This window comes from Cibotium barometz, chromosome 13, assembly GCF_041138505.1.
Source record: "Cibotium barometz isolate CiBa-2024 chromosome 13, ASM4113850v1, whole genome shotgun sequence".
Classification (NCBI taxonomy): Eukaryota; Viridiplantae; Streptophyta; class Polypodiopsida; order Cyatheales; family Cibotiaceae; genus Cibotium; species Cibotium barometz.
Window position 1 is genome coordinate 45,359,115 of NC_141058.1, and position 14,185 is coordinate 45,373,299.

The following is a 14,185-nucleotide window of genomic DNA, read 5'->3' on the forward strand; positions in this document are numbered from 1 at the left end:
TCAGATTCCACAACAATATACCAACTTTGGGGTATTCTTTGCGTGGACTACTTTTTGGGCATTGTGGACAATATGGTAAAATAGAAATCAGATGCATTTTGGACACATTCCTCTGGATCAATACACCTACTTCCGACGCTTGTTGAGACAGTCTCTACAAGACTGTCGAAACTTTAAACAAATAGACGAATAGCAATACATGGCCTTCTTTGCCTGCTTCTAGGCAGTCAATGTCATGGGCCCTATTTAGGGACCTCAGTTGTATCATGATGTTTTGTTTGTGGGTTTTCACCTCGCAATGAGGTTTCCCACTGGTAATATAAGAATTACTAAAAAAGAGTGTGTGTATAACAAAGCAGAGAACAATTATCACAAAAATATACTAAGGCGATAAAGCTACACTGCTTTGGGTTGCAGACAATTGCATCAGATGATGGTGGTGCTAATATATAGCATAAATCTAAATATTCCTTGATATTCCTTTAAGATAGTGACACTCATCCATTGACTTGATCAACACCCGTATCATAAGCCTGGGATTCCACACACACACACACACACACACACACACACACATGGCATCCATATTGCGATATATTAAGGGAAATTACATTTTGCTGGTTTTACATACGATTCTTGTGGTATTGCTCGCTCATTCTTTGTGGCCCAATTCCTTTATAAGCTTTTTCTCTAACTCCATTCTGTCAACTGCAAGCAACCCGTACTGCTTGTGGAGCTCTTCCCCACCCCCTTGGGCAGCGAGCCTGCATTGCACCGCACTGTCATCTTCTCTCCCCTTGTACAACTCAGATATTGGTACAAATTCTCCCCTGCTTTGACAAAACCATCCATGAGCAGCTCGAAGTGCGGCACCCAAAGAAGCAGAATCTGCCAAAACAATCAATCAAAATGATTATTTTTTTTGTAAATGCAGTACAGCGCTTGCTTCATGGCTGAGAATTAGATTACTGTAATAACAATGTACTCTATGAGAGAGAGAGAGAGAGAGAGAGAGAGAGAAGAAGTCTTTTAGTCATAGCCAAGCCAATGGATCCATACGACGGTACCAAAGTGCAGGCAATGGGACTTGGAGACCAGGATCTCTCCATTAGAAACCCAATGAGTAAACGCCAACACTCTTAGAACATGAATCACACACACAGAGAGAGAGAGAGAGAGAGAGAGAGAGAGAGAGAGAGAGTCAGCCCTTGACTCCGCCATAGTCAGCAGGCACTAGCGCCCAGCTGTTGTGGTAAGGTGCTCAAGCTCAATAAAGCACCAAGGAGATTGGCCAAAATCTTGTTTTGCTCTTATCTGCAGGATGCTCATATAACGTTAGCCTTCATCTTGTGTTGTATTCCTGGTGATATGAGGCAGTGGGCACATTACACACACGGTTTTCGTCCCAGCATTAACACCATAAATATGGGAAAGAGGGAAACGAAATGGCGATTTTAAGGGGATTGAAATGGGGAAACACCACCTCAGCATGGGGGATGCAAAACAAAAGAAGAACGGGGAGAGGAGAAATACACAGAGATGCAAGAGTATATGACTAGAAAGTAGGGAAAAGAAGATCAGTGAGAAGAAATAACAAGAACATCTAATATCGCCTTGAGATTGGGGTTTTGCAAGGGAAACAGCAGGTGTTGTCGGGGAAAGGTCAAAACTACATGGAGGAAACAGTTGAAATGCACCCTTACAAAACAGCTAAAACATGTTTCGGAGCTTTGGACCCCTTGAAACAGCTCAAACAGCCAAAAAACCCGAAGTTCAGGAGTTTCCGCAATTATGATTGTCAGCAAAGGAAGTCAAGACACACAGTATTAGTTTGATAAAAATCAGCAGTTGCTCTTGGAAATTGCACACATTAAGAATTTGACCTATTACTATTTTGGGTGCCCAGGATCTTGGAGATTTCACACATTAAGAATTTGACCTTAGCTTGTAATTTTGAGGTAAAATAAACTTTCAAAAGCATGGAGGAAATCCTGTGAAGGAAATAACGTGAAAGTTTGTTTGCGCACACATTGGAAGAAAGTTGATCCTGAGGTCTACGCGTACCTCCAAACAACCTTCAAATATATATATATATATATATATAGAGAGAGAGAGAGAGAGAGAGGTCTACACAATCTTTGAATATATATATATTTATATATATATATTCGAAGGTTGTTTTGGAGGTATGTGTAGACCTTCGAATATATATATATATATATATATTTTGGAGGTACATGTAGACCTCACCGTCCACTCTCTTCCAGTCTCTCCATTGCCATCAGTTGAGCCCCCTCCTACTACTGTCCGTACCTGTGCAGGCTGCCTAAGATCCTGCTGACGCCATCATCAACAACAGCAGCCTCTCCTTCTGCTGTATACCTGCAGACGTGGCAGTCATACACTGCTGCTGCCGCCCGTTATCCGTTTAGCCTCTGTAGGACCTGCTAACATCATCTGTTGCCACAAAGTCTCCGTACCCTGTAGAGAGCATCTATTGCTGTACACCTCTGCTCCGTACCCTGCTGGCATGGCTGGCCGTACTGCTGACATGGCACTACGTCAAGACTACGTGGAGCTGCCGATACTCTTCGCCGCTACCTGCACCTCACCAAAAGCATCAAAAAAGTGTGGAAAGCGATTCAAAGGCTTGACGACAGGCATCCATGTTCTATGGATTCCATTGTTTACAAGAAACCTGGGTACTTGGATATCTTTTGGGACACTTGCAATCTCGATAATTTGGTGCTAAACACGGGAAGCATCCCCCAAAGCTTGTAACAGTAACTCCTCCAAGAGGCATCAGATTCAAGTTTACGCATGTGGATTAAGTGGTTTGTTTAACTGCATTAATAGTCGTGTGTGTAAAATACACCGGTTGCACCATCCTCTCAGATATTGGTCACGGTACACATCTCAAAACTGGAACTCTCCGCATCCTTCTTGGGAATGATCTCTGAATCTATTCTTGCATGACGTTGGGATGTTGGTGTTGCCACCAACTCGAGATTCTCCTGCCTTTCGGAGTCTGTCTCCTGCATTTTCGATGGCTCCACAGACACTGATGTCAGCACCTGTTCTTGGTCTTGCCAACTTCTTGAAGCTCTCCAACTAGTGAAGAATTCTCTTCTTGGGCAACTTCCCTTCCCTCTTGCCAAGTTTCAACTGCGGGTACATTTTCCATTGCGGTGCATTTGAACACCATTGCTTTTGCCATAGTACTGCGAAGTCTTCACTCCATTTGTGTAGAGCTGCCTGGCAATCCTCTCAGGCATTGCATTTTTTCTCTTCCAATGCCGTGCATTCTCTCTTCCTGTCCAAATCAAGCTTTGCATTCTTCATTTTCCATTGATTGTGCTTTGCATTTGTTGGATTCCCAACCATACCACTCCTCCCCAACCACAAACACTAACTTGCCTACCTAGACCTAGACTCTAGCAAAGCTCCTACATGCAAAATTAACGCATGTATATTCTACAAACTCTTATGCTAATGCAAATTGTGCAGATGACTCTACAGCATGCAACATAAAACCCTAATGTACATGACCTGCGAGAAACCATAACGCAAAAACAGGAGGACGGGGGCCGAGTTTTGAGCTGACCAGATCAGTCCGTCAGGGGTGTCCCCTCGCCCCTTTTCTTTTTCTCTTCTTTGCGGAGGCTATGAGCATGTATTTGACGGCAGAGGAGGTTGGTTTGAGAGGACTCCAGCTCCCAGTCCGGGGGGAGGACCTGCTCGATGCTGAGTTTGCAGACGACACGGGCTTATTTTTGCATGGCCAAGAGGCCAATCTTCTTCGGGCAGAGCAGTCGCTCCAGGTTTTTAGTGCAGCTTCGGGAGCATTGATCAATTGGCGCAAGACAGTGGCCTTTTGGATCAGTAGTGCTCCCACTCCGGCATGGAGCCCGGACCCCGGTTTTAGATGGATTCCTCCAGGCACAGCAGTGCGGTATTTGGGATGCCAGATTGGACTAGATTTGTCACCTGAGCAGCAGATTGCCCCGCTTCTTCTGAGCATTCGGAAGAAGCTTTTGTATTGGAGTACAGCTCGACTATCCTTGGCTGGGAGGGTGGTGGTGGCAAATCAGGTGCTGTTAGCGACCATGTGGTACATTACGGCTTGCTGGATCTTCTCGAGCTCTTGCATCAGCCAGGTACAGAGGCTGATCAGGAACTTTCTGTGGTCTAGGCGGGACAGTCAGCCAGCCCGGGCAAAGGTTGCATGGGCGGCCTCGTCTAGCCTGGGGGCCTTTAGCGGCAGGCCCAGCACGTAGTTTTGGAGACTGGCACGCCTTCTGCAGTCTCCCAGAGGAGATCCAGGTGGAGAGGCTGAGTCACTTCAGAGGGGGGTTGATTATGAGGGATGATATTCAAGAGGCACTCCCAGAGGAGTGGTTCACGCCTCTCGAGCCAGTGGCCCCATGGTGGATGGGAGCCTTTACACAGTTGGAGATCCTGATTGCTACACAGTTGGAGATCCTGATTGCTGTCAGAGCTTGCACTGAGGATGGCAGATGCCTCTACTATGAGATTCAGGATGAGGGCAGACTTCAGAGAGTGGAGGTGGAGTCGCCTTTGGTTGTAGAGTGCACCTTTCAGAGGATACGGGTAGTGGCTGCCGCTTCTCGGAAGTGGCATATTGACCCCAACCCTGCTGATGTGCTCCCGGATTGGCGCATATGGGCATATGCAGCGCGCCCCTTGGCCCGGCTACAGTGGGACCCCGGGGAGTACGAGTGGCATGATCCTTATGCATCCCTTGAGGCCACAGAGATTACCTTTTTCCAGTATACTGTTCGGCTGGGGCGGCATATTTTGACGGCGAGGACGACGGTCTCTCCAGCGGCAGCGGGGCATTGGCGGCTACACGGACTCTCACAGGAGTTCCTGGAGGATTTTTGGGCTCGGCTCTGGGCTAGTCGACAGGCCCGCAGGATCTCGACTTTCCAGTGGTTGGCTGGTCGCCCACATGGGCTCAGCAGTTGGCACTTGGCTTGTTTACAGCGGTCTTCCGGCGGCCTGCGTCCGATGCGGCCACCCTATGGAGACACAGAGACATTGCCTTTGGGATTGCCCTCAGGCGCAGCAGATTTGGCTGGCGGATGCTGCGTATTCTGGCTCCCCTCTCTCCAGAGGGTATGTTTACGTGGGGTGCCGCTGCTTGGTCGACTTCGTCAGGGCCTACTATGGGCTATGAGATGGAGCAGGGCAATCAAGCCATCAGATTCATTAGGGGCCAGCCTCGCCTAGTTCCGGCACCGGATTTCTTGTCCGCCAGCTGGACACAGGAGAGGGATTTACGATGGGAGCTCCTTAGCAGCCTCACCATCTGGTTCACCTGGAGGGCCCGGTGCTTTACGGCCTTTGAGGGGAGATTGGAGCCACCAGCAGAGACTGTACGGGGGATTTGGCAGGAGTTGATCCACACCCTGCGAGGACAGTATGACCGCATCCGGGGAGACTCGGATGAGGCGATCTTGCGGTGCCACGCCTTTCACACCACTTGGCGCTGTGGCCCCTTCTACACCTTACACACGGGATCCCCCCGTTGGCACTACAGGCCACCTGTTTGGCTTTTCCTCCCCCCCTATTGTATGATTTAGCCTCTCAGTCCTTTGTACTGATGCTTGTATTTTGCAGCACCTAGGGAGAGTCTCCCGGGCTGCCTTGCTGTATTCACTGCTCTGTTTCTCTTATGAGCAGGAGAGATCTTTTGTAGCCCTACGGGCGTTTTTTATATAACTAATGAAAGGATCTTTTCTCGGGGGGGAAAAAAACCATAATGCAAAAAACACAGCTTGCTGTAGCCTAACCTAAGGCTGTGTACCACTGTAGCATGCGTGCAGAAGCATGTCTAAGTAAACGCAGATTAACTTGCTCATAACGCTAACCACTTCTATTGCAAATTCACAAAAGGCAAGGCAAATTGACCTGATCTACTGTATATTGCCAAAAGATGATTATATACAATGCTGGCATATAGAGTTGAATCTGACTCTAGAAAATGTGGCCGTTCTGGTTCCCATGGAATACCTTATGCTGATCCTCAACTTGCCTCTTGCGGCTCCTGACTAGGGCTCTGCAAATGTGGCGTGGGATGCTCTCATCATCCCACTTTCATCTGCCTCTCAGCCACCTATTTATATGCATCTGTAGGGTTGATCGGCTAGTCAGTTAGCTGTCCTGCTGGTCGGCTAGCACACAGATCATAAAGCGTGTTCACACCTTGGGCCAGTTGGGCACTTGACTTGGATGCCTGGGCTGATCCCTTCCTGGTTGCCCAAAAGGCTCCAATTCAGCCTCTGACCTTGCTCTTGGAGTTGGTTGATGTTTGGAGAGCTGTCTGTGTTGCACACATCCATGATGCACGTGACAGATCTATTATGGGTGAAAGTCGCCGGGTTGGAGATCAAAGGATGGTAATGCCTCTACTAGGGGAATCCCACGCATTATCTCTAGGGCCTAGGTTCATATCCATCCTATGTGGACCACGCGTGACTCAGCTCAACTCGTTAAGAAGGAGAGATTTTTTTTCAGAAAACATATATAGATTTGGAGTCTTCATGTTATGCTGGACTTTAGAGTCCCTAGGTCAGATGGGTTTGTGGGGGTGGGCTTTAGGATGTGGCTTTGAGCTCAGCTGGGAGGACCATGTTTCCTGGTTCATATGTAATAAGTTTTTGTATGAGTGATATGTAGAAGGAGACTCTTGAATTAAAAGCTCACCACATAGAACAGTCCAACTGAGTCTTCTCTTGCACCATTTGTGGGTATTCCAAGAGGTACTTGTGTGTGGATGTATCCACACACACACACACAAGAGTACCTCTAGAAAATGCAGGGGCATAATGAACAGGGGTGCAGAGGTAAACACATTATGGTCAATGTTGATTGAGCCATACCACATGGCATTAACAGCTGCAATGTGTGTGTGTGTGTGAGAGAGAGAGAGAGAGAGAAAGAGAGAGAGAGAGAGAGAGAGAGAAGGCGGCGGAAGGGAGGGGGGCAGGGGGGGTGGCTGGGGAAAGGAGGGTAAAAAGCACCTGGCCTTTCTGCAGTATATACATTGCAGCCAAAAATCTCAGCAATTATTTTTAGAAACTGATTATTTGCTGATCCACCACCTGTCGCAATAACACGCTCCGGAGGACTTGGCATTCCTATTCTCTCAGAATGTGCTCGCATTGATAAAAATTGGCCTTCAACAACTGCTCTTACCTGAAAACACATAACTGGAAATCTTAATCACAAACAAACACTCTAGTAATATTAACACTTAGTTTTCCATGGTTAACCTCTGCAGAAGGATCAAATTCTTGAACTTCATCTGCTTCAAGAAAGTGATCCTGCCCAGGAATTTCTCGTTTTTTCCGCAGCTTAAAACGGTGCACTCCAGCTGCAATAAGCCACAAAATGGAGTTACTTTGAAATTATGTTTACAAATGCACAACATCCTAGCAGAAGAAACCCACTACTTGCCAGGTAGAGGAGGGATTATCTCTGGTTCTGTGTAATAAAATGCAACTCTTCCCTCTGAAACAAGAAAACAAGAACTCTTTGATAAGGAATCAATAGTTTTCTTGGAAATCACTTCAAAACTGAACCCCTAAATCTTTAAAACCATACCATTCAATGGAGGGATCTGACATAACTGCTCGTTAAAACTTTCCCAAGAGCCCCCAGTGATACGATTTCGCACTTCTGCATGATATAAGAAGCAAGATGAGAAGTCTCTCTAATGCATCAATCCCAATGAACCATGAAAAAAGGACCTCAATTGTGCAATACCTTCTCTTGTTAATGACCCATTTTTGTAGCAGAGCATCACCATGTAACAACTGGGATCTACAGGATTGGGAAAAACATGACCCTCTAGTCCAGGGTGAGGATCTGAAGTTATTCCAAAAACCTACAACAAAACATTGATTGTTAAGAACGGCATCTTCTAAACGCAAAGGTCCAAGAGGAGAGAGAAACAAGACAAAAAGTAACAAGTGCACGTGCACACACACCCACACACCCATCCTACATACATAAACAAATACATACCTACATGCGCACATACATGTACGACATGCATACACATACATTCACATACATGCATGCATGCATACATGCACACACACGTGCACACGCACTCCCAAAAATACGTGCATACGTATACACACCCATATGTGCATACACAGGAATATACAGATATACATAAATGCATGCCTACTTATATGTACACACCATGTGCACACACACGCGAGAGAGAGAGAGAGAGAGAGAGAGAGAGAGAGAGTTACATTAACGTCTTCAAAAGACCCTTTGTATACATAGTGTCCATGAAATCTCGTCATGGATGAAATAAGAAAAAGCATACATAAATGCACGCCTACATATACATGCATACCACGCGCACTCTCACACGAGAGAGAGAGAGAGAGAGAGAGAGAGAGAGAGAGAGTTACATTAACGTCTTCAAAAGACCCTTTGTATACATAGTGTCCATGAAATCTCATCATGGATGAAATAAGAAAAAGCATACATAAATGCACGCCTACATATACATGCATACCACGCGCACACTCACACGAGAGAGAGAGAGAGAGAGAGAGAGAGAGAGAGAGAGAGTTACAGTATCACTTGTACCCAAGCTAATGGCTAGATCACCTGGACGGTTCAGTGCTAGACCTGCAAAGGTTGTACGCATTGGTTAACTACCACTTTTCCTTGTCTAAAAATGAATCCATCATCATAATATGGTTCCCCTCTCCTCCTCTACTTTTACACTCTAGATTATTGAAGTGAGATTAACTCAATCTCCGTAAGCTATTCGCTCAAACACAAAAGCAACCCATTGCATTTTCTCAAATTTTCAATCTAATGACAACAAAAAATGTACATACTTGAAGTAAGTGAGATGCATAGGGGTAGAAGCGTATAAGATTTTTTGTGAAAATTGATGCAGATCTGAAACTAAAAGAGTATAACAGTATGATTAAAGGAATGCATGAGATGTAGATGTGGATTGCACCTGCCAGACTATTTGGGTTGTCACCAGACCAGTGTATGACAATGCAATCTGGGCTGAAATTATACCTGCATTTCAGATACAAGTTTAGCACAATTTGTCACCAAAAATATCGCTTTCTAAATGGTGATGCAATCCTCATTCCAAAAAAAACAATGCCTGATTACCTCTCCACAAAGAAGGTATTTAGCTTTCCCGCTATCTCATGAGAAGGCGCCAGATCGCCAAGTTTCTCTTGCAAGCCGGGGGCTGTTGCCTGCAAAGAAACGCCAAACATCCAGTTACTTAAGTCAGATATACAAGATTAGAAAATTTTCAGCATATCAGGCTGGTTACAGAACATTCTCCGTGCATGTGACAGACGGGCAGGAAAGTGGACATATATTTCTAATATTCCGCCCGGATGGCCCCCCAAAGTTGGGCAGGCAGTGACCAGCATAAGATGAGAACAGGATAAAAAAGGTTTACATGTAGCACTTCTTGGGACCACACCCTTTGCTTCAAGTCCATCAAATTCATCCCTGCCCCATCCGAATAATCAATCCCGACATAATTTCCCACGAACAGTGATGCCATGAATGAACTCACTAGAGAAATCCTCTCTGTATCATCGTAAACCTCTCTCTGATATTCATACAGTTTTCTGATCTGGGGTCCAGTAAATCGCTCATAGGCGCGTGATCCGGTTATGTCAGCAAGCACTGCTGCCCCTCCAACTGCGGCTTCGATGGCTCTGCACTGATTGGCAGTGCTGCTGTCCATCCAGATGGGTGAATCCATGGTAGAGAATGCATCCTTGAGCTGCACGGACAGACCCTGGGCAGGGGCTAGTGCTTTCAGATTTGCACCGAGTGCCACACCAGTCCGTCGCCAGTAGACGCTGCCGTGCTGCTGGCCACTTCCTGAGATTGCCTTCACCCTTGCAAAGGGAAATTTATCACCCTTCAGTTTGTCAAAGAGCAACTCGAGCGCCTCCACCCACATGAGGACAGGTGCCGTCACTCTCCCTGAAGGCCCTCTGTGCACCCCATCCTTGGTATTGTAGTGGGGGAGTTCGGAGTCGAAGTGTACAGACCAATATGACACAATGCAGAGGTTGGCATCCAAAGCTGTTGCTTTCAATGACCTAGGGATTTTAAAAAAGGAAATTTTCGCAACAGTTAAAAACATCGTCAATATGCAACAAGAATATACTACTTAATCATCAGAAACATGAGGTAATAACCGATGGATTAATGTAGCGAGTCCTTAATCGTCATTATTATTCATCTTCAGTAAAACCTGCTCTTAACCATCATTAGTATGGGTGAATTAATAATCAAGAACATGGTTGTTACCCTTAATCATAATTTTAATTTCTGATTTAATAGAAAATATTTATACATGCTGTGGTAAAAAAATTGTAAGAGAACAGTTTTGGTGTTGGGGTTGATTGGATTGATCAATGGCAGTGCTCTTATTTTCTGTTGAGAAATCATGGATAATAATGATGATTAAGGGCATATTATAATTATTTACCCACTCCCCCCACAACAAACACACACGCCAGAAACAAAATATCTACGTAATTATGATGGAAAAACCCTATAAGTGAAGGAAGAAAAAAAAGGCAGTGAAGAGCTTAACTGGGTGGAGCTGTCGAGCCCAAGAAACAGAGCATCTTGAGGGAGAAGACGAGGCTGAGCCATGTGTGTGTTAGATGTTCTGCTTTTTTAGGGTTTCTGCGTCTTCGGGTTTCTGGGCTCTACGGGCCCTGTGATTAACAGAAGCATCTCTGATGTTTTTACCAACTGCTTCGCTTTTTTGCTTTTCCTGTGCACATGTGGTTCTCCAGTTTGGCAGCTGCCTTGTCCGGGACCCCTACTTTGGCGGCGCCTTCAACTTCACCTACCACCCCATGCAATGTACATGCCCTCTTACATAGTGTTGGAGTCATGGGATCAACGGTCAAGGTGGCATGGTCACACCATTAGTTCTTCCACGCAGTTCGATCGTCTCAAGCGTCGATCAAAAAAGTAAACTCCGACCAAAGGTAAACTTGGCCCAAAGGTTCCGGCCACCACTGGCAAACCGTTTTGCAACTTTCGCACAGTCTGGTTGGGCACAGACTAAACTCGGCCCAACACTAAACTCGGCCTAGCATAAAAGTGACGAGATTTGGCACTGGCCGAATCTTCTCTGCAATATACAATATGTCTGGACTTTTAAAATTTCACTAGGGGCATGAACTGGAGTAAGATAATGTGAAAGGGTTGGTGAGTGCGGATAAATGCAACAAAGTAAACTTACACCAAAAGTAAACTTGGGACACTTAGGGTGAAGGTTAGCATTTTTCTATCTTCTCCAAAATCTATTCACTCCCTCACTCTTGGCGATTGGCTATTACCATTTTATGTCTCTCTCTCTTTCATGTAATAAACACTTACATTATGAAGACAAAGACGAACTATTGAAGACAAATTTGATTGTGATCATTTTAAGTTTGAGGTACCTAATGCATGATTTGTATAATGATGTACCTTTATCTATATTCATATTAATAGATAACATACAATATAAATTAACATCTGGGCAGTCAAGGTTAATTGCAGAGATGGATGCAAACCTTATGGACCCGATTTTACAAGTCTAGGCCTCAACAAAAACCATGAAACTTTTTGCCATTGCGCAAGTATGTTTCTTATTAATACTTTATCTTGAAATAAACATATTATTTACACCACTCGATACTATGCTATAGGTGGATGGAGAATAGCCTACCAAGACAAATCCCTAAGACGGTTTGGTTTGTAGACAATATGTGGTTCAATTATGTGGCTTCTTGAGTTGCTACATTGAAAATTTTATTTGGAACTGTAGACCTTGCAAACCACATGTTTACTTTCTTTCCAATAATCCATTGGTACATGTACATGTTGATTAAGTTGGCTGAACAAGGAATCTTAGTGTTGTTTAATTATAGTGACCGTTGGACTCTTTTAGGTTTTTACAATGCACACGTGAAGCGTGCTCATGGATTACCTCGAACAAAGAGTACCACACACTTCTTTGAGTCCTGCTCGTGATGCATAGGTAGACCACCAACAACATTCAATTTTGTTATCATTTGAGTATCAATTGTTTTGGTTATCCCTTGTTGATTGATTGTGATGTACGTATTAGGGTGTTGCAACATCTCGGTCCAAATTGTACTAGTTCAATCTACAAGCTTCATCTTAAGAGCCCACACGATCACTTTCAGTTCATGCAAATGGAGGTATGAATCATGTTATGTATGCCTTTGTGGCTAGCATCATTTCAATTAAAAGCAATGTGTTTATATATGCACATGGTGTTGATCTAGATACCACGTCAAACTAAAAAGTGTTGATTGTGGATATGCCTTGGTGTTCATGGGGTATATTGTTGAGGGGACATTAATGAATAAGAGGCCTAACAAATGGGCAATGTTCTACTCTTGTTTCTTTATCTTGTGTCGTGTTCTTCGGAAGCATAATTTTCTAACTTTCTCTTTTGTCTTTGCATACTAGTTCGAAGTCTTGGTTTACTCAAGAAGATGTTTTGAAGCTTAAGGAAGATCTCAATACATGGTGCTTGACCTTTATGCAAGGAGGATTGACACCATAGTGTGTCCTTTTGTGGAGAATATTCACTTTTGATATATACGAAATGTCTTTTATGGCAAATATAAATATCTCTTGTATGCCATATGTCTCTCTTTGGTCTTATATGTCTCTCCATTTATACGAATGAATCTTTGGTCTTGTTTGTCTATTTGGTCGACAATGCAACGCAGATTGTGAAAGGTGGTTCGAGTTTACTTTCACAGTCCGGATTTACTTTGTCGACTAGAGGCTATTCCATTTGCATGGTCTTTAAATGTGATAGTAAAACTCGGATTACAAAAGTAAACTTGGACCATCCAAGTTTAGTTTCACGACCCGCATTAAGTTTCACAATTAAAGACCATGGGAATGGAATAGCATCGGATCTAAGATAGTAAACTTGGATTTTCACAATCCGAGCTTACTATCACATTTAAAGACCATGGGAATGGAATAGCATCGGATCCAAAATAGTAAACTTGGACTTTCACAATCCAAGTTTACTATCATATTTAAAGACCATGGGAATGGAATAGCCTGGGACCCGTGATAATAAACTCAGAGTGTGAAAGTAAACTTGGATCTAAGATAGTAAACTTGGACTTTCACAATCTGAGTTTACTCTCACATTTATGGGAATGGAATAGCCTTGGACCTGTGATAATAAACACTGAGTGTGAAAGTAGACTCGGATGGTCCAAGTTTACTTTCACAGTCCGAGTTTACTCATAGGTCTGAGGCTTGGGAATGGATTATAAAGTAAAGTAGCTCATACGACAATATGTTTGCAACTTAATCACATAAGGTACAAAACATCAAGATAGACATTAAGATAATATAACCTCAAGATTTTGTAATGTGGATCAAGTACACTTATGGAAATGGCAAAGTTTCAGATGTGGTAGGAGTGGACATTACCAGACTCAATGTACAATAACAAAAGGCTCTCGCCGTGCTTGCACTGTCCGGAGAGAGCAAAGATCACTAAACCCTGAAGTGTCCCAAAGCCATTCTCGCCACCCCTACAGTAAACATAGCTAAGGAAATTGCACCTACAAGTCCATTAGGGAAAGGCCCATAGAGCTTTAAGAGCCACCTGAATTCCCCAACAACGATAGTTCCGAGCATGGTGGAGAAAGCCTTTAAGGAAGTAGTGGAGGGTTGAGCGAAACTCCCCCCATGGAAATTGATGTACATCTAGCCCTTCACTCCCCCAATGTACCTCTCATCCCTTGGGAGGCATGGTTTCATCTAAAGGTTCCTCCTTGTCCATGGTAGAAGGGTGGGAATCAATCATTTTAGGGTTAAGGGTGGAGATCCCCCTTTCTAAATTGTGTCGTTTGAACTCAGAAGCCACCAAGCATCTTCAAATCTCAGCCCAAAGGTGGATTGATCCTAGAAGTGTACATGATAAAAACTTACCTAATAGTGGTGGCAAATGATAGGCCTAGTGTGGTTGGGGCTAGGGGACGCCGATGATCGATAGGTGGTTCTTTGAGGTGGTATGGCCCCATAAGTAGGATTAGTAGGGGGGAGTAGCTGCATAGAGACCACTTGATTT

The 14,185-nt window shown here is 44.4% G+C and overlaps 1 protein-coding gene across 1 annotated transcript; it reads right to left on the bottom strand.

Moving 5' to 3' along the window:
- Positions 1–426: 426 nt before the first annotated feature.
- XK-2 (xylulose kinase-2) lies at positions 427–10,927 on the bottom strand. The gene is made up of 11 exons (XM_086807575.1): positions 10,646–10,927; positions 9,488–10,145; positions 9,187–9,275; positions 9,023–9,087; positions 8,624–8,679; positions 7,792–7,912; positions 7,630–7,704; positions 7,483–7,536; positions 7,299–7,399; positions 7,047–7,221; positions 427–888 (listed from the first exon to the last, which is right to left on the bottom strand). The coding sequence occupies exons 1-11, from the start codon at positions 10,705–10,707 to the stop codon at positions 653–655; spliced, it is 1,692 nt and encodes a 563-aa protein (XP_086663701.1). The 5' UTR covers positions 10,708–10,927; the 3' UTR covers positions 427–652.
- Between the last annotated feature and the right edge of the window lie 3,258 nt (positions 10,928–14,185).